Raw genomic sequence first — 20052 nt, 5'->3', positions numbered from 1 at the left:
TATTTTGAGATATGATAATAAATGAGGATTAACTTTAGAGCTGCACATTTTGTTTTATTTGCTCTGCTATATAATGTGTATAAATAAATGTTTCTGAACCTGTTTGCATCTTTTTTAAAGATTTGCAGCTGATAACGTGGAAACATTAAGCAATGATGGTTCAGAAAAAATCTAAAACCATTTAGTTGAAATTTTTATTCACACATTTTAAAATATAGCTCTGTTTTCTCATGGTAATATTTTCCTCTATTTAAAACCAATGAGACACTTAAAAAAGTTTAAATATAATTTTCATGTTAATGATCGAGTGAATCTGTCCGCATCAAATCATATTAACTCTGGCCAGCAGGGGGCAGTGTGGACCGCAGTACGGATGAGCGTCGGACGAAAACAAAACTGTTTTAATAAATTTTTTATTAACATATTCCCAAACTACAGCTTCACTCATAAAATAATTAATATGATTAATTCCTCTCAGATTTCCCCATTAGAAAAAAATAGTGATAAAACAAACTATTAATATGTTTGTTGAGCAAAATAAATTCAGCCATGTTGTCATACTTATTTCAAATGTAAACATGTTATGTTGTGAATGCTTAATAAAAATGATCAAGTGAATAAATAAAAAGGGGAAGTCAGTCGTCCTGCAATGGGTCCAACTGCAGGCGGTTCCCCCAAGGGAAGTTCTGCTCAAGGCCTTATGCAACCTTTGACCGGCTCTGCAGGCATGATTTCATTTTATTATAAATAACAAGTTTGTTTAAAAGTAATTTGTCCTGAAGAAAAGACAAAAATTTCCAACTTAAACATTCAGGACAATTTATTTGTTAATTAAATCCAGCTTTAATAAGTGAATTGAACACATTTCCCCCATGTTTTACTTTTATGTCACTATCTTAAACTGGCTGGGTTTGGTATAAATGTCACCATTCAGCTTCAAGAAAGATAAAATATATTATTTTAAGATTTAAGAGCCAGAAATCTTTCAGTCTCAGCTTAGTTATTATATTCCAATTGTTCTTAGTTTCTCAATTTATTAAATTAAAACTAAAATAATTTGCACAACCTACTTATTTTTAAACAACCTTTTTGCTGTTTTTCATCTGTTTTTCTGCACTGATATTTTGCATTTTAAATAGTCTGTCTTTTTTAATGTGCAATACAAATGCACTATATTTAAATAAAAACTAACTTCACTCAGTTGCACATTCCTATTTCTATTAACTACAGTATTTTCTTTATGTTAAGGCATTATACATGTACAGTGTGTCAATAATGTTATTGTTAATCTTGTTATTTTACATATTGTTTTAAACACTTTAAGATTTTCTGTGAACTTTTACATTGACAACATCTGATTACAATAAAGGCTGTTACTGTTTTATTCTATTCTATTCAACAGTAAAAAATCTCGAGGGGTGTTGGTTTTAGACGTTTTAACTTTAGTTAAACAGAATTAAAATTTACTTTTATCTGTAATCAGAATATCGTGTTCCATACTGAGAAGACAATAACCATTAATTGAACCACCAAGTCTGTTTTTAGAAGCAGGAGAGAGTTTATTTCGGTGAACTGGGATACCATTACCTAATCCTGATACCTGTCTCGCGAGAATCTGCGAGGTGATAAGTTGGAGAAACATGGCGACGCCTAATTTGTTAAAGGTAAGAAGCAACTGAATTACATTCACTGTTTCTGTGCACATTTAGGTTCGTTGATGTTACGTCTTTTTAGGTTAACTGCTGATAAATGTTCTCGGTGCTTCAGCCTCCACGCATCTCCGCTGATGTTAGCATTTATGTAATAAAAACCCAGAAAGGTGCGCCTGAAGTGGCCGCTGCCGTTGTTGAAGTCCGGTGTTATGCCGGGGTTCGTTTCCCCGATCATGTCGTCCCCTTTTAATCTCTTCATTTCCCTCCCCGAACCTGCGCTTAAATTACGAATCCAGCCTTCTTCCTGAGATTCGGAACCGAACGCAGAACTGTAAGCCGTTAGCTAGTGTCGGGTCCCTGCGTGGATCAGTCCGAGAGATGGACCAGAAGAAGCAGGTCCCAGCCGAAACACTGGAGGAGAAAAATGCTAGAAACACGGTTCGGAAGGAAACCAGACCTCCACGCCACGAACTCCGCCACACGCCCACAGCAGAACCCCTTCAAGCTGCTTCTGTTTGGACTTTATTTTGACTAGCTAACCTCTCAATAAGGTTGCTAAACCTAGCGTCTGTTCCTGGAAGGCCTTTCAAAATAATATTCACCTCAGCCAAAAGTTTAGTCTGCAGAGAGAGATACGCAGATCCCAAATCAGGTTAGTTAGGCTTTAATCCCCCAAATATCCGCTAACCTGCTAGGTAGCGTTAAAACGAACTTCATGTTGGCTCTAGTGTAAATCTACTGACCTAGATAACACATTTAAAAGGATATCAGTGTCTAAATACGCCTAATAATTCGTGGCAGGGCCGGTCCTAGCTCTCTGGGGGCCTTAAACAAGATGTTGTTTTGGGGCCCGTAGTTTATCAAACCACAATGAAGAAATTACTAACGCTTTATCTGGTTCACAAAAATGTCACATACATCCAAAACAGATTACAGCCAATATTACACGTCTTGAGGTGAATTAACAAATTAAAAGAAACTGTAACAAAAACGGCAACACTATTCAAAATACTGATTTTGATTGCTTATAAAAATCTGCTAGAATTTGAATAAACATGTCTGGTGTCAGTCATTCCCATGTTCATTACCATGTGACATATTAATGAAGCAAACACAAAAGCCAAGGTTATGACAAACAAATTCTAGCCAACTAAATAGCAAGACTAGCTAGCAGGACAAAAAGCTTGCACTTGAGGCGTTAAATACAAACTGTACATCTGTTTTGTAAAGTTTTGGTTTAATTAATTCTCTGAATATTTTCTTTTCAACAAATGTCTTTTTTTTTTTAGTCTACATGCTCTAGTTAGCGATTAATCGGTTACTAAATTAGTTGATGATTATTTCAATAACCGATTAATCACAATCGATCGTTTCAGCTCTAGTAACAACAGTGCTGTTTCTATCAAAGAACCTGCATTGCATTTTTATTCTTTATGTGATTTAAGAAACAGAAATTAAACTGGAGCCGACAGGTATGACATCGGTAATTGGTATCGACCCTGATCGGTGCATCTCCTCTTTATACTCTTTGTCTCACTCCCAGCCTGTATTTTCTCATTTCTGTGCTGTAATATTAGATTTTCCTCCACCCTTCCCACATGTCTTTCTGGCAGAACAAGGGGTCCCTGCAGTTTGAGGACAAGTGGGACCTGATGCGGCCCATCGTTCTCAAGCTGCTAAGACAAGAGGCCGTCACCAAGCAACAGTGGTTCGACTTATTCTCGTAAGAGACGCTCTTTGATCCGCCGCATTACAGCTGCTGTGGAAACAACTGCTTTAGTTTTAATGCAGAGTGGACGAAAGCGGAGCGCCCTGTGCCATCGTTGGTTATTATTCAATACAGAGTTTCCTTCTTAAGATGCTAAAGATGTCAAAGTTTAAAGGCCACTTCTTTATTTATTCACGTCCTGCTTTTGGTAAAATGAAACGTTAAACAGCTTCCAGTTTGTGCAAAATTATCAACTAAAACAAAATTTATTTGCTTCTTAAAGATGTTTCTTCTTACAGCTATTCTCAGTTTTAAGTTGGGCTATTCACGACTTTAATATTATTGAATATTTTAAGATTTATTATGGTTATCTAGAGTCATCATACACACAGATTGAAAGTGTAATGTTGCAGTCTGGAAGAATGACACGATCATTTTTTTAATTATCTTTAACCCATAATCATTAAAATTACAAATGGAGCTGAAGCAATTAATTGTGATTAATCTATTATTTGAATAATCGTCAACTAATTGAGTAATTGATTAATCATTAACTGGAGTATACAGACCCAAACTGGAAAGAATTAAGAGACGCCTGCAAAATGAACATTGTTCGTTTATTCTATGAAATACTGACAACATGTCTCTAAAATTCCAAGCAAAAATGTTAGTATTTATTTGCACAAAATGAGAAATGGTCAAAATAACAAAAAAAAATGCTGTGCTCTCAGACCTCAAACAGTGCAAAGAAAACAACTTCATATTCCTTTAGAAACAACAATATTATTGTTTTAACTCAGAAATCAACATTTGGTGGAATAACCAGGAGGTTTTCGATGGGGTTCAGTGCAATGGGTTTTTTCCAGAGCTGTATTTTGCATTTCAGATAAAAATACCTTTGTCTTTCAATATATTTTACCTCAAATCTCCTCAAGTGGCAGCTTTGGCTTCACCTGCTTCAAATTCACTAACGTAACGCTACATTAATGCATCTCAGGCAATCAAGTGTTTATTTTCCTATTCTAAAAAAGCAAATTGCATATTTTGATGTATTTCTAACTGGTTAAGTGAAAAATCTGCAGAATGTTTTAAATCCAATTAATCCACAGAATGATCAATAGAATAATCGATTCTGAAATAATTGCTAGTTCCAGTCCTGTTGCAGTTAGGAGCTGAATAATAGCTGAGTTGTGTTTGGATGGGAAAAAAAGCTGCGTTCATTGTGGACAGAAGCTCTGAGGGAGTTTCATCCAGGTTTCAATCCGTCTGCCATCTTTCGAGAATGTGTGAATTTCTCTCTTCAGCGAAGTGACTGTTCGACTATCTTTTAGCTGTAACTTTGTTGTTGAGTCTCGATCACTGTAAAAATGCGAATAAAAATGTGAGAAAAACCATCTTCCATGTGAAAAGATGCAGAAATTGTAAGGTAGGATTTATTATCTCCTCTGAGAAGTCGGGGAAAGTGCAATAAAATTTCAGAGCCGTTTCGTCTAAATGCAGAGTTTGTCCAACTGAACGTCTTCCCACATCTTAAAGATACTATTTATTTTTTGGTTTTGCATCAACTCCAACCACTTTATAATTTTATGTTTGCTCAGTTACATTTACTTGAGTAACTTTTTGGAAATAATGTACTTTAAGTAGCAGTTTAGTTTTACTACACTGTACTTTTTACTTGAGTGACATTGTGAGCTATCGCTACTTTTATCAGAGTAAAATTTCTCAATACTCTGTCCATTACAAGACAGACCTACAGTTTATGTCAAAGTGAGACCTCTTGTTAACACACCAGCTTTGTAGTTCTGTTATGTTTTATTTGTTGGGCCATTTGCATATTAATACAACACAGTAAAAGCTATATATTGTTACTTCCTTACTGTAAGTATTTTTATGTAAGGCTTACTATAGTCTGTGATGTTTTATTTAAATACTTGGTCATTTCAAGTCCTGCTGCTGATAATTTGATGCTGATGTGTTGAAAAGTTTAGTATTATTTGTAAAAGTGATACAATAACTTCACAAGAGGCTCAACATTCCTCATTAAAATTGTTTATTCATGTAGGACTTTTCCTTAAATTATTACTTCATTCAGTAAACATATGCCACTTTATTCGAGTAATATGAGTTTATTCATGTATTATTACAACTTTATTCTGGTAATGTTGTGACTTTATTCTCATAATATTATGACTTTTTGTCATACAACTTTATTCTTGTATCATTCAGAAGTTTTTTTTTCGTTATTCCGACTTTATTTTCATATTATTTTTTGTTGAAACTGCTTTGTTGCTGGATTTATTTTTGGTGATATTATCTTATGACTTATTTTTGCCTTTTTTTCTTGCATTATTTCATCTTTATTTTCATTTTATTTGTCATACAACTTTATTCTGGTGATATTATGACTTTATTCTTATAGCATTGTGACTCTGTCAAAACTTTATTGTAAAAATATTACTTTATTATAGTAATATTGTGATTTAAGCATTGTGTGACTGTTTCTTGTAAAATATATATTTTTTCTTAGTCTGGCCCTAAGAAAAAATAGGGCCAGACTAAGAAAAATGTATGTTAAATGTATGACATTTAACCTGAAATGTCATACATTTCAGGTTAAATAAAAAACTAAATAATTTAAGAACCTGATCTATATCATGACCTCAGATGTAAAACTTTTGCACTTTAGAGTTGCTTAAATGTCTGAAATATATTATTTTCTGCTTGAAGATCATTGTTTTCCTCACATAGGAACAGGCTGGACATGTTTTGTTTTTGTTTTTTCCTTTCTAGTGACGTCCATGCTGTCTGTTTATGGGACGATAAAGGTCCTGCTAAAATCCACCAAGCCCTCAAAGAAGACATCCTCGACTTCATCAAACAGGCACAAACCGTAAGAAGCTTCTTATTTATCTCCAGTGTTTGTTTCTGTGTAATTCTCTTTGGCTAATTCTACTGTCGGGTTTCGATTTGAGGCAGACGTTTCTGTAATTTTTTACGTGGTTCTGATCAACAGCTGTCCAGGATTTCTGAAGGTTGTTGTTTAACCTTTGTCTGCTTCTTTATTCATTTACAGTTGATCATCTACTGTCTGTCCACTTTTAGCTGACTTACAATCACTGTGTTGGTCCTTAAACCTTATTTTCTGTTGGTCTGTTAGTAGAAAAGAAAAATCTCCAAAGGTAGAAAAACTATTTAAAGCTGATTTAGTTTCGCTACTTTTGACGTTTAATTCTTGACAGATTCTGCAGACAATAAAAAACACTGAAAAGAAATATTTGAAACTTAACAAAAAAAGTTCAAAACTGAAAAAAGGTTTGAAACTTAAAAAAAATTGAAGCTGAAAATAAAAAATTGAAGCTGACAATAACATTTTGAAACTGAAAAAAAAGATTTAAAACTTGGAAATGTTAACTGAAAAAAACTGAAGCTCAAAATAACAATTTTAAACTGAAAACAATTTTAACACATTGAATCTGAAAAGTTCTTTTTTAACTTCACATTCTTGTTTTGGAGTTTCAAGATAAATTTTTAGTTTCAAATCTTTTTTTTAATCTCCAGTTTAATTTTTTTTGGTCTTTTGTACCAACTTTATGACCAATTTATTGCCATACAAACTCAATTCCTTGAAGTTTTCAGGAAGTATCTTTTCCTCTGTATCCGTTGCCATGGCAGCGCGTGCTGAGCCACCAAGACGACACGGCGCTGCTGAAGGCGTACATCGTGGAGTGGAGGAAGTTCTTCACCCAGTGCGACATCCTGCCCAAACCGTTCTGTCAGCTGGAGATCACGCTGATGGGGAAGCAGGGCAGCAACAAGAAAACAAACATGGAGGACAGCATCGTACGCAAGGTGAGACAGGAAGAAGGAAAAAGTAGAAGCTGCAAGAAAAGTCAGCAGAGAAGCAAGCAGTGCCTATAGAAATCCATCATTTCATCAGTTACTCTGTACTTTAACAGAATTTTTACCAAATACTTTTTACTTTTACTTTGAAGTAGTACTATTCTTTCTTCAGTTCAAGTTTTGGCTACTCTACCCACCTTTAGTGAGGAGTAATAAAAAGGAAGCACATAAAGAAAATAGAAACTCACAGATCAGAAAGACACTATTGATCAGCTGCCTTATAAATCTATCAAAAAGTGATCATTAATGTTTCCACCTACAAATATGACAAATATCACTGAATAGTTAAAAAACAGGTTACTAGGAGTTTTTTTGCATTGACACATTTTTGAGTAGATTCAACGTGTTTCACTCTCTGCAGCTCATGCTGGACACGTGGAACGAGTCGATATTTTCCAACATTAAGAGCCGCCTGCAGGACAGCGCGATGAAGCTGGTGCACGCAGAGAGGCTGGGCGAGGCCTTCGACTCGCAGCTCGTCATCGGCGTCCGGGAATCATACGGTAAGAAAGACCGTAACGTCGACTCGTAACGAGAAGCATATCGGATTGAAGAAACGCAACAAGCCAGAAAAAGAGTTTGCAGAGAAGAAGAGGTTTTAAAATTTCCAGATTTTGTGGTGACAAGTTGATTTACTTTTTTTTTTTTTTTTTTTTTTTTGCATTGCAGCATCTCAGTTTTTTTCTTTTTGCAGATTTCTGTTTATAGCGTTTTTCCGTTTGTCATGTTGCTTTTTTGGACAATTATTTCCTGTGGTTGTGGAGGAAATATGACCGGCATGAAGTGTTTTCCTCTCCCTGTCCAGTCAACCTGTGCTCCAACCCAGAGGACAAGCTGCAGATCTACAGGGATAACTTTGAGAAAGCCTACCTGGACTCCACTGAGAGGTTCTACAGAACACAGGCACCGTCCTACCTGCAGCAAAACGGTGTCCAAAACTACATGAAATATGTAAGTTTTTTTTTTTTTTTTAGTTTCCTTCTTGCTAGTATGGAGTTGTAATATTTCACAATTATTTCTGGTGTCTAAAACCACAAATAATAAATGCAAAAAAAAAAAGTGTAATTACCATGCACTTTTTAATGAAACACTCAAAGTAGTCTGACTTTTGCAGAAAGATGTATCTCTAAATTATTTTGGCTCTAAATTGAAAATATTGCACATGTACTTGTTTTTTTGGGGGGATGAGTTGTTTTCTATTTTATTGATCTAGAAAGAAGTTTATCTGTAGTTTTAGCAATAGCAGCTTAGGAAGTGAACAAAACTGTTAGTCATTGTTGGTCATGCAAAAGATAATGTTCAAGACATATTATTGCTGCAGCAGATTCAATCGTTTCTCAGTGATCCAGACCCTCTGTATAAAGCAAAGCGTAGAACAAGGAGCTGATTTTTACCAGAATGAAAGGCAACTTTTTCCACTTGTTTCCCGTCTCCTACATCAGTATTTTTCAAAGTTGGGGTCACAAATAAGTTTGATCAGGTTCTGAAATCAACCTAAATACCAAAAATGCCAATAAGAAACCATATGCATCTTAGAAGTAATCATTTAAAGGGGTAGTATTATGTTTTTCCAGACACATAGTGCCATTTTATAATGCAGTCAAGGGAGTATGTTAACTCCAGTTGTTAGAAAAGTGCTGAATATATCAAACATGGCTTAAGAAAGATTTTACTTCATAATTTAATGCAGAGGAAATTGGACCACTGTCTCTTTAAGAAGCTACTGCTCTTTCTGAAGCTCTGCCTTCAGGAAGTCATCACAACAAGGCTCCCTTTAACAACGTTTTTACCAGCATTGTTCTGAGATGCAGCTCATATAAGCTCAGCATATGCACAGTTCCACCAACTGTTTGCTAACTGCTGCTGGCTAGTCTGAAGGAGCTGAGTAGGGGAGGGTAACACTCTGTATGTTTTTGATTAGATAACATTATAACATGATGTGAAGCTCAAAAAAGTCAATTTACATGCCCGTTAAAAATCAACCAGGAGTGGGGGTCACGACCCTTCTTATATTTTTATTTTCTGGGTCAGAAACTGGAAAGTTTGTTGATCACAGCTCTACGGTGACTGTGGCAAAAGGCTCGTTGTGCTTTTCTTTCACTTCTCCAAATTTCATTAAAATCCCAACTGAATAAGCAGAAGTTTGTGGTTGCAACATGCTTGACATTATATTTCTGCTTCCTGTTCGTTTCTTTTTTTCCCCCTGCAGGCTGATGCAAAACTCAGAGAGGAGGAGAAGAGAGCGCTTCGATATCTAGAGACACGACGTGAATGTAATTCTGTTCAAGCAGTAGGTGTCTTCCATGAGATCCTTTAAATCATGTTATTATTTATCTGCTGAAAAAGGAAGTCATGCATTAAACACACAAATACAACCAATATTATTCATAACCACCCTCATAGTTAGTATTTGTTAGGTAAGTTTATGTATGTGTTGGATGTTAGTTTACGTATCTTGTTTCTTTCCCTTGCAGCTTATGGAGTGTTGCGTTAACGCTTTGGTGACTTCGTTCAAGGAGACCATCCTAGCCGAATGTCCAGGAATGATTAAACGCAACGAGACAGAGAGTGAGTATCCAGAACACTGTTTTCTAATGAATCGTAATCTTTAAAGTAAATTATGACAATTATTTTTCACTAAGGGAATTCTGGACCCCTTACAGCTTGACATCAAGATCCCGCCCCCGTCTCCCTGCTGGAGGACAAAAAGCTGCTCGCTAACGATGACTAGCATTGGTTTCAGCTGTTAAATTGTTAACATAATGCGCTAAAACTTAAATGTACACTTAATGTATAAAGGAAGAAGGGATGCAGTACTTTGGTGCTTTTTGTCAACACTACGACAACTAGCTAACAAGGTCTCGAAAGAGTTTTAATAAAGAAAAAAAATAGCAAGGCAGAGGGAAGTAGGTCAGTGATGCTAGCTTGACTATGACAACTTTAACATTTAGATGGGATGTAGAATTCGGTGTGTTTTGGTTCAGTTAAAAAGTTGAAACAAAAATGTGACCTAAACACCAACTCTGATAGATCATCAGTAGAGCAGTCGTTTAAATTAATCAACCACCGCTGTGTTAGCTTAACTATTAGCAGTGTTAGCTAATGTACCTCAAAGATCACTTATTAATAATCGCAAAATAAATATTAAAGACTGAAAACATTAAACTCTAATGTTTAATGTTTTCAGACACTCAGACTGGATGTTTGAGTGTTTTTTTTTTTTTGTTGGATCCTGACACATAAAGTGTTGATTTCAGTTGCTATGACAACGAGTCTGCGTGTAGCGTAGTCGACACGTAGGGCGAGGACAACGTGGTTCTGATTATGTTTCGTAAAGAAGAAAGTTGCGCTCTGTGTCTTCTTCAGAGGTTTTTATGTCATTCCAATCATTGGCTCTTGTTGCAGCGCCCCCACAGGCGAGGAGGAGAACAGGTTTTTCAAAGGGTTTGCTTCGTTTGCAAACCACAGCAGCTGAAAATGTAACAAATGTTGCAATTTTGTTCCCCAACCAAACAGAGTCAGGTGTGTAAACCCCCTTAGAGGTCAGACTGTAAACTTCTGATCGAAACTGAACATTTCTCTGAAAACAACGTTTAGAAAGTCTGAGGAATTGTTGGTTGTGATCTTCCTCCATCATGCTTTGTTCCTCTGATTTGTTTGTCCCCTCCCCCCCTGAGCAGAGCTGCACCTCATGTTTTCACTAATGGACAAGGTACCCAGTGGGATTGAGCCCATGCTGAAGGACCTAGAAGAGCACATCATTAATGCTGGACTGGCAGACATGGTGGCTGCCGCTGAGACGATCACTACGGTACGTTTACCGACTCCAGCTGCCATGTCTGATCATATCATCTATGGGTAATTCCTCTTCATGCAGCTCATTGTTGTCAGAGACGGGTAGAGTAGCCAAAAATTGTACCCTAGTAAAAATAGGACTACTTCAACATATTTTTGCTCAAGTAAAAGTGAAAAGTGTTCATCTAAGTGTAGAAATGTATTTGGCAAAAGGTCTTCTCCAGTACTGACTAACTGATGAAATTATCAATCAATTAATATTTACAAATGACATAATCAGACGGACCAAAACATAAAGTTAAGTGGAGATTTTGGTATTTTAAGGACAAACTCACAATAATTCATATAAATAACAAAATCAGGCAAAATATATATTTTTTTCCAAATCAGTTTCTTTCAATAAAAAACTGATGAAACTTTAACAAAAACTGCAGATCTGTGTCTGCAGTGTTTGTTCTGGGAGGAAAATCCAGAAATCTTACTCAGATAATAGTAGAAATATTTCATAATAAAATTACTTAAAATACAGCATAGTAAAAATACTCCTAAAAGTAATTTTTTCCAAAAAGGTTACTTAAGTAAATGTAACTGAGTAAATGTAAGCAGTTATTACCGAACTCTGATTGTTTGTAAATGTTGTTGCAGGACTCTGAGAAGTATGTGGAGCAGCTGCTGACGTTGTTTAATCGCTTCAGTAAACTGGTGAAGGAGGCTTTCCAGGATGACCCGCGCTTCCTCACAGCAAGAGATAAGGTGTGTTTTTAGCTTCACCCTCAAACCACAACCTTCAGCTCTCAGAGTTGGTCACAGAAATAACGTGACTCGCTGGTTTTTATCTGGTTTTTAAGCTGTTTTAATCTAACCTCGAGTGCACAAATGGAGAAGCTTTGTGTGTGTGGAAAAACAAAGAACACTTTTGTTTTTTTGTAGGATTTAAGATGGAAAGTAGCAGCCAGGTGCTACAAATTAAAGCTCTCTTAAAAGATGATAGTTGTAGTTTTGGCATCCCAATTAGGACATGTGTCCGTAATAATGGTCTTTAAAAAGTCAACTGTTGCTTCACATCAGCATGGAAAAACTTCATAAGATCCTTTGTACAAACTATTTGATTTCTGTTGTTATCCAGTTAGAAATATTTATGACAGCTGCCACTATTACCAGAAACATTCCAGAAAATTCACCCGAAAAACAGACGTCCATCTCAGACTCAACGCCTAAAAAAGAATAAAATTTAAAACAAAAACTAAATAAAAAAATTATTAAATAAATAAAACATTTCCGACAGAATTTGTTAAATATTTAATAAAGTTTAAAATGATAAACGAATAAATAAAATGTCAAGTAAATAGTAAAATTTAAAAGTTATTAAATATTTAACAAATAAATAATTTAAATTAAAGAATAAAACCTTAAATAAAAGATAAATGAATAAAATATGACATAAATACATAAATTAAAAAGTTCATGACAATTATAATAATAGAAGAATAAAATTTAAAATAATAAATATATACAATAATAAACAAGGAAGTGTGATTAAGTATTTAGCAAACAAAGTAAAAAATAAGGTTGTAAATAAATAAAACATGTAAAAAATGTATAAACTAAAAGCGGATGACAGGATAATTAAGTATTTAGCAAATAAAAAACTAAGATAAAAAATAAGGTAATAATCAATAAATAAAAATTTTAAGTAAAAAATATTAATTAAAAGTTTATGACAAGATAATTAAATATTTAATAAATAAAATGAAAAAATCTTAAATAAATAAGATAAATAAAATATTTCAAAAAATAAAACTAAAACAAATATTTAACAAGTAAAGAAATAAAATAAAATGGAAAAAATAATCTAAAATAATAAAGGAAATGGTGTTTCTGTCTTAAATAGGCAAAGTAATAATGACAAAACCCAACAACTTTTTTCTTTCCTTTTTTTACACATTTGCTTTACATTTTTTTTAATCCTTTTGTTGTTTTCTTTCCAAGGCTTACAAAGCTGTCGTCAACGATGCAACAATCTTCAAGCTGGAGCTTCCTATGAAGCAGAAGGGGTGAGTCTGAGACAAACAACCCGTTAAAACCCGTCACTGTCGAAACGTTAGTATCAACGTTCGACTGTTTGTTTTTAATCAGAGTGGGAATGAAAACTCAGCCTGAGTCCAAATGTCCCGAGCTGCTGGCGAACTACTGTGACATGTTGCTGAGGAAAACGCCCCTCAGCAAGAAACTTACCTCTGAAGAAATCGAGCTGAAGCTCAAAGAAGTGGTGAGTGGATTTCCCGACCCGTTGGCCTGTTTCCTTCCCGCCGGCTTCATGATTTCTCCTCCGTCGTCCCTGCAGCTCTTGGTGTTGAAGTACGTCCAGAACAAAGACGTCTTCATGCGGTACCACAAAGCTCACCTGACGAGGCGCCTTATTCTGGACATTTCAGCCGACAGCGAGATTGAGGAGAACATGGTGGAGTGGCTGAGGGTGAGTCCCACTCAGACGAATTCAGAAATAATCATCAGTACAGGGTCCTGGTGCAGGTGCTGGAAATCCTTGAATTTCAGTTCTGTGTTTTGGAGGTTTGGAAAGAGCTTGTGATGATTATGTCTCTGTAGGAAGTAGGAATGCCTGCTGACTATGTGAACAAGCTGGCCAGGATGTTTCAGGACATCAAGGTCTCAGAGGATCTCAATCAGGTCTTCAAGGAGATGCACAAACACAACAAGCTGGCTCTACCAGGTACGACTACAAACTAAACTAAAAACACAAAACAAATCGATAAACCCAAATTCAATGGCTGTTTTATGAGTTTCAGCTGCTGTTTGAAATGATGATCAAACTGAAACTTGTTTTTTGTGTTGCACTTTAAAAGTTATTAAACGCTGACTTTGACATTTCTGTTAAAGCCTAATACATAGTTCTCATGTGACATTTCCCTTCTGTGAACTTTGTAACCGACAGCCACTTTGGCAGGCGGTTGCTATGGAGTTGCTATGACAACGATAAGCAAGCCACCGGTGTAGAACCAACTTTCGCCTCGTTCTTGTATAACTTATAAACAATATAAGTACATTACAGCTATTACTTGGTCACAGTTTGTGAATAATCTACCCACCTCTGTCTGATACTAAAATAAATAGTGATATTTACTGGAATAGTTACTGCCAAACTAGCTAAATTAGCTAAGCTAATGTAGCTTTTATCTGCTAGCTCAGACGGGCATGTAGCCTATGTGCTACTTACTCTGCCAGCAGTGTAAGTGAGAAATACTGCCACCTGCAGGTGGGAGTTTTAATATATTTTATTTTTTTTTACCATTTTTCCATAAAATTTACAATAGACTCGCAATTATTCATTAGTTAATGCATAATTTTTGTTTGTATTGTTTTTGGGTTAATTCCTGTGATTGTGAATTGGAAACCTCTAAAATAGTTGGGGATGTGAACTTACAGTTTTATCACAATATTTTGTGGTAATATTGTTATAACAATAAATGGAGGATAAAAACAATTTATTACTTCTTTTTACTTAACTGTATGACTGTGACTGCATGGCAGAGCAGCTATAGCCTCACAAACACAAATACTGCTCTAATACCAAGTGTGATTTTTATTGTTAATATGCACACAGTAGCTACATTTAATCATATTTTTCAAGTGTACTGCTATTCATTGATGATGAAAAAACTGTAAAAAGAAAATACAGACAGTTTTAAGGGTTTATAAACATCAATTGCAATTTATTGTGTCAACAATAAATCAAAGATATCAGGATAAATGATAAACAATACAATAAATACCCACCCATAGCAAGGTTATTATAGTTAAATAGAACTAACAAAGTAACGAAAACTTAAATTGAGAAAACATATTTATTAATTGAAATGAATAAAAACAGAAATTAATGGGGAAAAACTACAACTAACTACAACTATATCATGCATTTATAAAACTTGCTAAAACATATTGAAATTATAGATGTAATATCCTTTGTTTTTGTGTTTATGAATCTATTTATTAGCCTTTTGAACTGATGTGAAATATCCCCCTTATGGCACTCCATATTCCTCCTAGTCCGCAAAAGTTGGGAGAAAACACCAGTCAGTTGGTTGTTCAACAATAATTTAATATATTTTTTGAAAATCGTATCTTCTGTTGAGTATTCATTACCAAATCAATACATTACTTTATGAATTATGCACTTAAAGATTAACCAGAGTATGAAGAACTAAAACTACTACTACAACTAATACAAACTAAACTAAAACTACACACTATTTAGCTGACACAGTCAAAAACTAATTAAAACTGACTGAATTGGACAGAGTCAGAACGAAACAAAGCTGAAGCATAATGGAAAAACCCAAATCGATTCTCACCCTGACCCCCGGTTCGTGTTTCTGCAGCGGACAGCGTGAACATTAAGATCCTGAACGCCGGGGCGTGGTCACGGAGCAGCGAGAAGGTTTTCGTCTCGCTGCCGACGGAGCTGGAGGACCTGATCCCCGAGGTCGAGGACTTCTACAAGAGGAACCACAGCGGTCGGAAACTCCACTGGCATCACCTCATGTCCAACGGCATCGTGAGTACAACAAACCTCTGCTGTTTCTGTGAGTTTAATCCCCCACATTTCAACCTCTTTTAACCTTTTTGTTGTTCAGATCACCTTTAAGAACGAGGTGGGCCAGTACGACCTTGAGGTCACGACCTTCCAGCTCGCCGTGCTGTTTGCCTGGAATCAGAGGCCGAGAGAGAAAATCAGCTTTGAGAATCTCAAACTGGCCACGGAGCTTCCTGACGCGGAGCTGCGCCGAACGCTTTGGGTCAGAACAGAATAATAAACAACAAAACGTCTGTTTTTCTTTTCAGCTGCATGAAGTTTGTTTTAATAAGACTCATAACCGACCTGTGAAGATTTCTGTCACTGCAAAAACACTCAATCTTACCATGTAGTTTTGGTCTCGTTTCTTGTGCAAATATCTTAGTTCACTTAAAATAAAGCTACCTTCTAATCAGAGTTGGGTTGTAACTAGTTACATTTACTCAATTACATTTACATGAGTAACGCTTTTGAAAAAATGTACTTTTAGGAGTATTTTTGCTACACTGTACTTTTTACTTTTGCTTCTGTAATTTTACTATTAAGTATTTTTACTCTTACTTGAATAAAATTTCTGGATTTTTTACCCGGTGAATGAAAAACAAACATGTTTTAACCAAACAGTCACCAGAAACAGACACACACCTGCAGTTTTTGTTAAAGTTTAATAATTTTTTTTTTTTTTGAAAGAAACTGATTTGGAAACATTTTCTTTACCCGATTTTTTTTTTTTTGTTACGTGAATTATTGGCATTTTTGTCCTTAAAATACCAATATTTCCACTCAATTTTATAATTTGGTCTGTCTGATGATTATCAATCATTTTTAAATATTAAATTATTGATAATTTGATCAGCTTCTCAGTACTTGAGTAGACTTTTTTACCAAATACTTTTTCACTTTTACTTGAGTAAAAAATGTTGAAGTATTGCTACTTTTACTGGAGTACAATTTTTGGGTACTCTTACCCTGTGCTTATAATTAACTTTTCATCAAGAAATAGGAGTTTGTTTTAATTCCTTAATATTGATAAAAAGTACTAGTTGCACTGGCAGATGATTAGATTTATTGGAAGACATTTTTTCCATGTTATAAGTGAAATAATCTGCCAGTGGAAAACTTTTTTTTCCCTCACTATTAAGTAGAATGTTCCACTGCGCCGTTACCTAGCAACCCCAGCCAAGCTCAGCCCGTAACCTAGCAACCCAGTTCAAGTTCCACTGGCAGATCATTTCACTTAGAACAAGGGGAAAATGACTTGTTAGAAATCAAATACTCTGCCAGTTGAACTAGATATTTTTCCTCAATATAATAAGGAATTATTGATCTAAAATAAGCTGCTATTTCTTGCTGAAAAGTTGCTTGTAAGTTAGTTTTGTCTCATTTCAAGTGCAATAAGATATTTACAACAGAAATTAAACCAAAAATGCCTGGTATTTTACCACATAAATTGGTTTTTTTTTTCTGTCTTTAGTCTCTAGTTGCGTTTCCTAAACTGAAGAAGCAAGTCCTGTCGTATGACCCATCCGTTAGCTCGCCCAAAGACTTTACAGATGCCACGCTCTTCTACGTCAACCAGGAGTTCTCGCTCATGTAGGTCACTGCAACAGGAAATAAATTACATCCTTTATTTTGATGTAAATGCTCAAAATTCGGAGAGGAAAAATTGATGCTCCAATTTCTTACACATTATATTTTAATATTTGGGGATTCTTTGGTATTCTGTCTTTTCTCAGCAAAAACTCCAAAGTCCAGAAGAGAGGGAAGATCAATTTGATTGGTCGGCTGCAGCTCACGACAGAGCGAATGAGAGAGGAGGAAAACGAAGGAATCGTTCAGCTCAGAATACTCAGAACTCAGGTATGTTGCCAGGTTGCGCTGATGCGATTTTCTCGACAGCAACGGAGCAACGAGTCGGGTCAACAAGTCCTTTCATTTTATGGTTGATAGTTCCAGGATGTTGGAGGCATCAGGTCAAATTTACAGGAGCGTGTTTACACTCCAAACACTCTAATGAAAACACACAGCAACTGGAGAAACTGCACTGTAAAATCACAGTTTCACCAAGTATTTTAGTCTGGTTTCTAATGTAAATATCGTATTACAGTTGAAATAAGACTAAGCAAGATGTAGGAGCTTGTTTTTAGTCAATCTTCCAATATTGATGAAAAAGCACTTATTCCACTTATTCCAAGCAGATTATTTCACTTATAAAATGGTAAAAATGTTATAAATTAAATCTGCCACTAGAACTACATTTTTAAATCAATATTAAGGAATTATTGACTTAAACCAAACTCCTATACATCTTACTTACATGTTACTTATGAGTTAGTTTTGTCTTATTTTAAGTGTAATAAGATATTTACACTAAAAACTAGACAAAAATACTTGGTAAGATTTTGTGCTTTTGCAGTGTGAGACACATTATACACTAGAAAAAACAAAAACCAAGTATTTTAGTCTAGTTTCTAGAGCAGATATGTTAGTTTTGTCTTATTTAAAGTATACTAACTTAGAAGTAACTTTTCAGCAAGATATAGAAGTTTATTTTTGGTAAATAATTCATGATTATTGATTGAAAGATATAGTTCCACTTGTAGATTTTTTTTCCTACAAGTGGAAAGTTACGCCCCCAAAGCCTGCACAGCCTCAAGAGGCCAGGGACCGTAACATGGAACTATGTCTTTCAATCAAGAATTATGTAAGATTTTCTGTTTTTGCAGTGTATGTAGAATCAGTTTTAGTTTCTGTACCAAGCCCTCTCATGTTTGCCTCTACCAGCTTTGCTTTCGCTTCGTTTTCTAATTATATTTGACTTATGAAGGACATTTACTGCATTGCATTTTCCCTAGGGGTTTCTCTAGCTGTATTTACATTACAAGTGTGCGCAAAACTTTGTCAATATTTCACTAATGTCGGAAAAACCCCCACAATTTTGCAATTGCGGCGTTTCCACTTAGTAAGAAACGCAATTAAAAATCTCACGTGTTCACGCAGTAAGTCATTAAAAACATGCAGCGCCATCATCCTCCAACTACTACTGTCGTCTTCTTCGTTTTTCCCGCCAGTACTAACATCCAGTTGTTGATCATGTGACTAGTGTGAAGCAAAAAGGTGTTTCCATTGCAGTTTTGCGGAATATAAATGTGTAAGATAAAATGTGAAAAAGAAAATAGTTTTAATTAAAAATCTGCATTTTGTATTCAGGAGGCTATCATCCAAATCATGAAGATGAGGAAGCGCATCAGCAACGCTCAGCTGCAAACGGAGCTGGTGGAAATCCTGAAAAATATGTTTCTGCCTCAGAAGAAGATGATAAAGGAGCAGATTGAGTGGCTCATCGAACACAAATATATAAAGAGGGACGAATCGGACATCAACACCTTCATCTACATGGCCTAGGCACCCAGCAACGAGTGCATTTCCGCTGTTTTTCTTTTACCGCTGGGGCCGCCACCGGCGCATTGTGATCCCGAAGAGGAGCCGAACGGAGGGAGAGGCCTGACGAAGGTCGACGGAGGGACGAGGTTGAGCTTTTTCAACAAAAGTGTGGATGTTTTTTTCTGTTTGTGTGACTCCGGTGTGTCATTTAAAGATGTAGCGTTGAGTCGTTGTTTGTCTTCGCTGCCCTCTAGTGTCCAATCCGGGGAAACGCACGGCACGGCGGGCCTTTTTGCCAGCAGCTCAGCTCAGAAGAAAAACAAAAACAGTTATACACTAAAAATTAAATACTTCCTGCCTTACTTTCCTCAGTAGAGAGCTGCAGAAGAGATGGAGGGTGACGTGTGCAGCGAAGGGAGGACAGTTGTTCTCTTTCTCTTGAGGCCTCGGCTGCCATCTTTGCGGCGGCCATCTTTGTGGCGGCCATCTTGCATCCCTCCTATTCGCTATGGCTCTTGTTGAAACTCAAAAGAATTGCGAGTAAAAGTTGGCGACCAGGAGGAGCGGAGACTGCGAAAGGACTAGTTCAGAGTACCGAGGAGTATTTTTTGCCAAATTGTGTGTGTTTGTGTCGCGTGGGTGTTGCGTGTGTTTGGGTGCATGACGTGTACGTGTTCTTTTATGTGTGTGTATCTCTATGTGCACTTTCAACAGCATGCTGCTCTATGATTATTATTATTTTGTTTTTTTCCATCAACGGAAAACGATCACACTTTGTGATGGAGGTAATGGAAACCGAGGATCTGCCACAGTTACAAAGTCGATTTTTGGTTTTCTTACTCTGCCCTGTGATTGCAGTTAAACAGTTTATATTTTTAGGCCATTGCTGAACCGTTATCGCCCTGCAAACTATTTGGTGTGTAAGAACCAATGAACTCGACATTATGAAATTAAATTCCAAGCCGGACAAAGTGAAATTAATGACCAGGTTACTTTTTTGTCAAAATAATCAGATCAACAGG

The 20052-nt window shown here is 35.9% G+C and overlaps 1 protein-coding gene across 2 annotated transcripts; it reads left to right on the top strand.

Moving 5' to 3' along the window:
* The first annotated feature begins 1558 nt into the window (after positions 1-1558).
* Positions 1559-20052, top strand: LOC103138234 (cullin-5). Of its 2 annotated transcripts, none has more exons than XM_007552353.2 (19): positions 1559-1664; positions 3266-3375; positions 6151-6250; positions 7033-7209; positions 7622-7763; positions 8066-8211; positions 9470-9550; positions 9735-9828; positions 10941-11071; positions 11701-11808; positions 13045-13109; positions 13192-13324; positions 13400-13531; positions 13663-13786; positions 15453-15628; positions 15708-15869; positions 17121-17239; positions 17383-17506; positions 18857-20052. In XM_007552353.2, the coding sequence occupies exons 1-19, from the start codon at positions 1641-1643 to the stop codon at positions 19049-19051; spliced, it is 2343 nt and encodes a 780-aa protein (XP_007552415.1). In that variant the 5' UTR covers positions 1559-1640; the 3' UTR covers positions 19052-20052. The 2 variants fall into 2 exon arrangements, with proteins under 2 accessions (XP_007552415.1, XP_016527217.1); XM_016671731.1 differs by having other exon boundaries at positions 1626-1664; positions 3230-3375.

The sequence above is a fragment of the Poecilia formosa genome, unplaced genomic scaffold (genome assembly GCF_000485575.1).
Source record: "Poecilia formosa unplaced genomic scaffold, Poecilia_formosa-5.1.2 Scaffold48, whole genome shotgun sequence".
Lineage (NCBI taxonomy): Eukaryota > Metazoa > Chordata > Actinopteri > Cyprinodontiformes > Poeciliidae > Poecilia > Poecilia formosa.
Note: the sequence above shows the minus strand (reverse complement) of the source record. Positions and strands in the feature narration are given on the sequence as shown.

Bases quoted from the DNA above. Each gene is read 5' to 3' on its own strand.
- LOC103138234 (XM_016671731.1), top strand. From the start codon at position 1,641: ATGGCGACGCCTAATTTGTTAAAG. The intron at 3,376-6,150 runs GTAAGAGACGCT...TTTCCTTTCTAG, and splicing joins CAGTGGTTCGACTTATTCTC to TGACGTCCATGCTGTCTGTT. The intron at 9,829-10,940 runs GTGAGTATCCAG...CCCCCTGAGCAG, and splicing joins TAAACGCAACGAGACAGAGA to AGCTGCACCTCATGTTTTCA.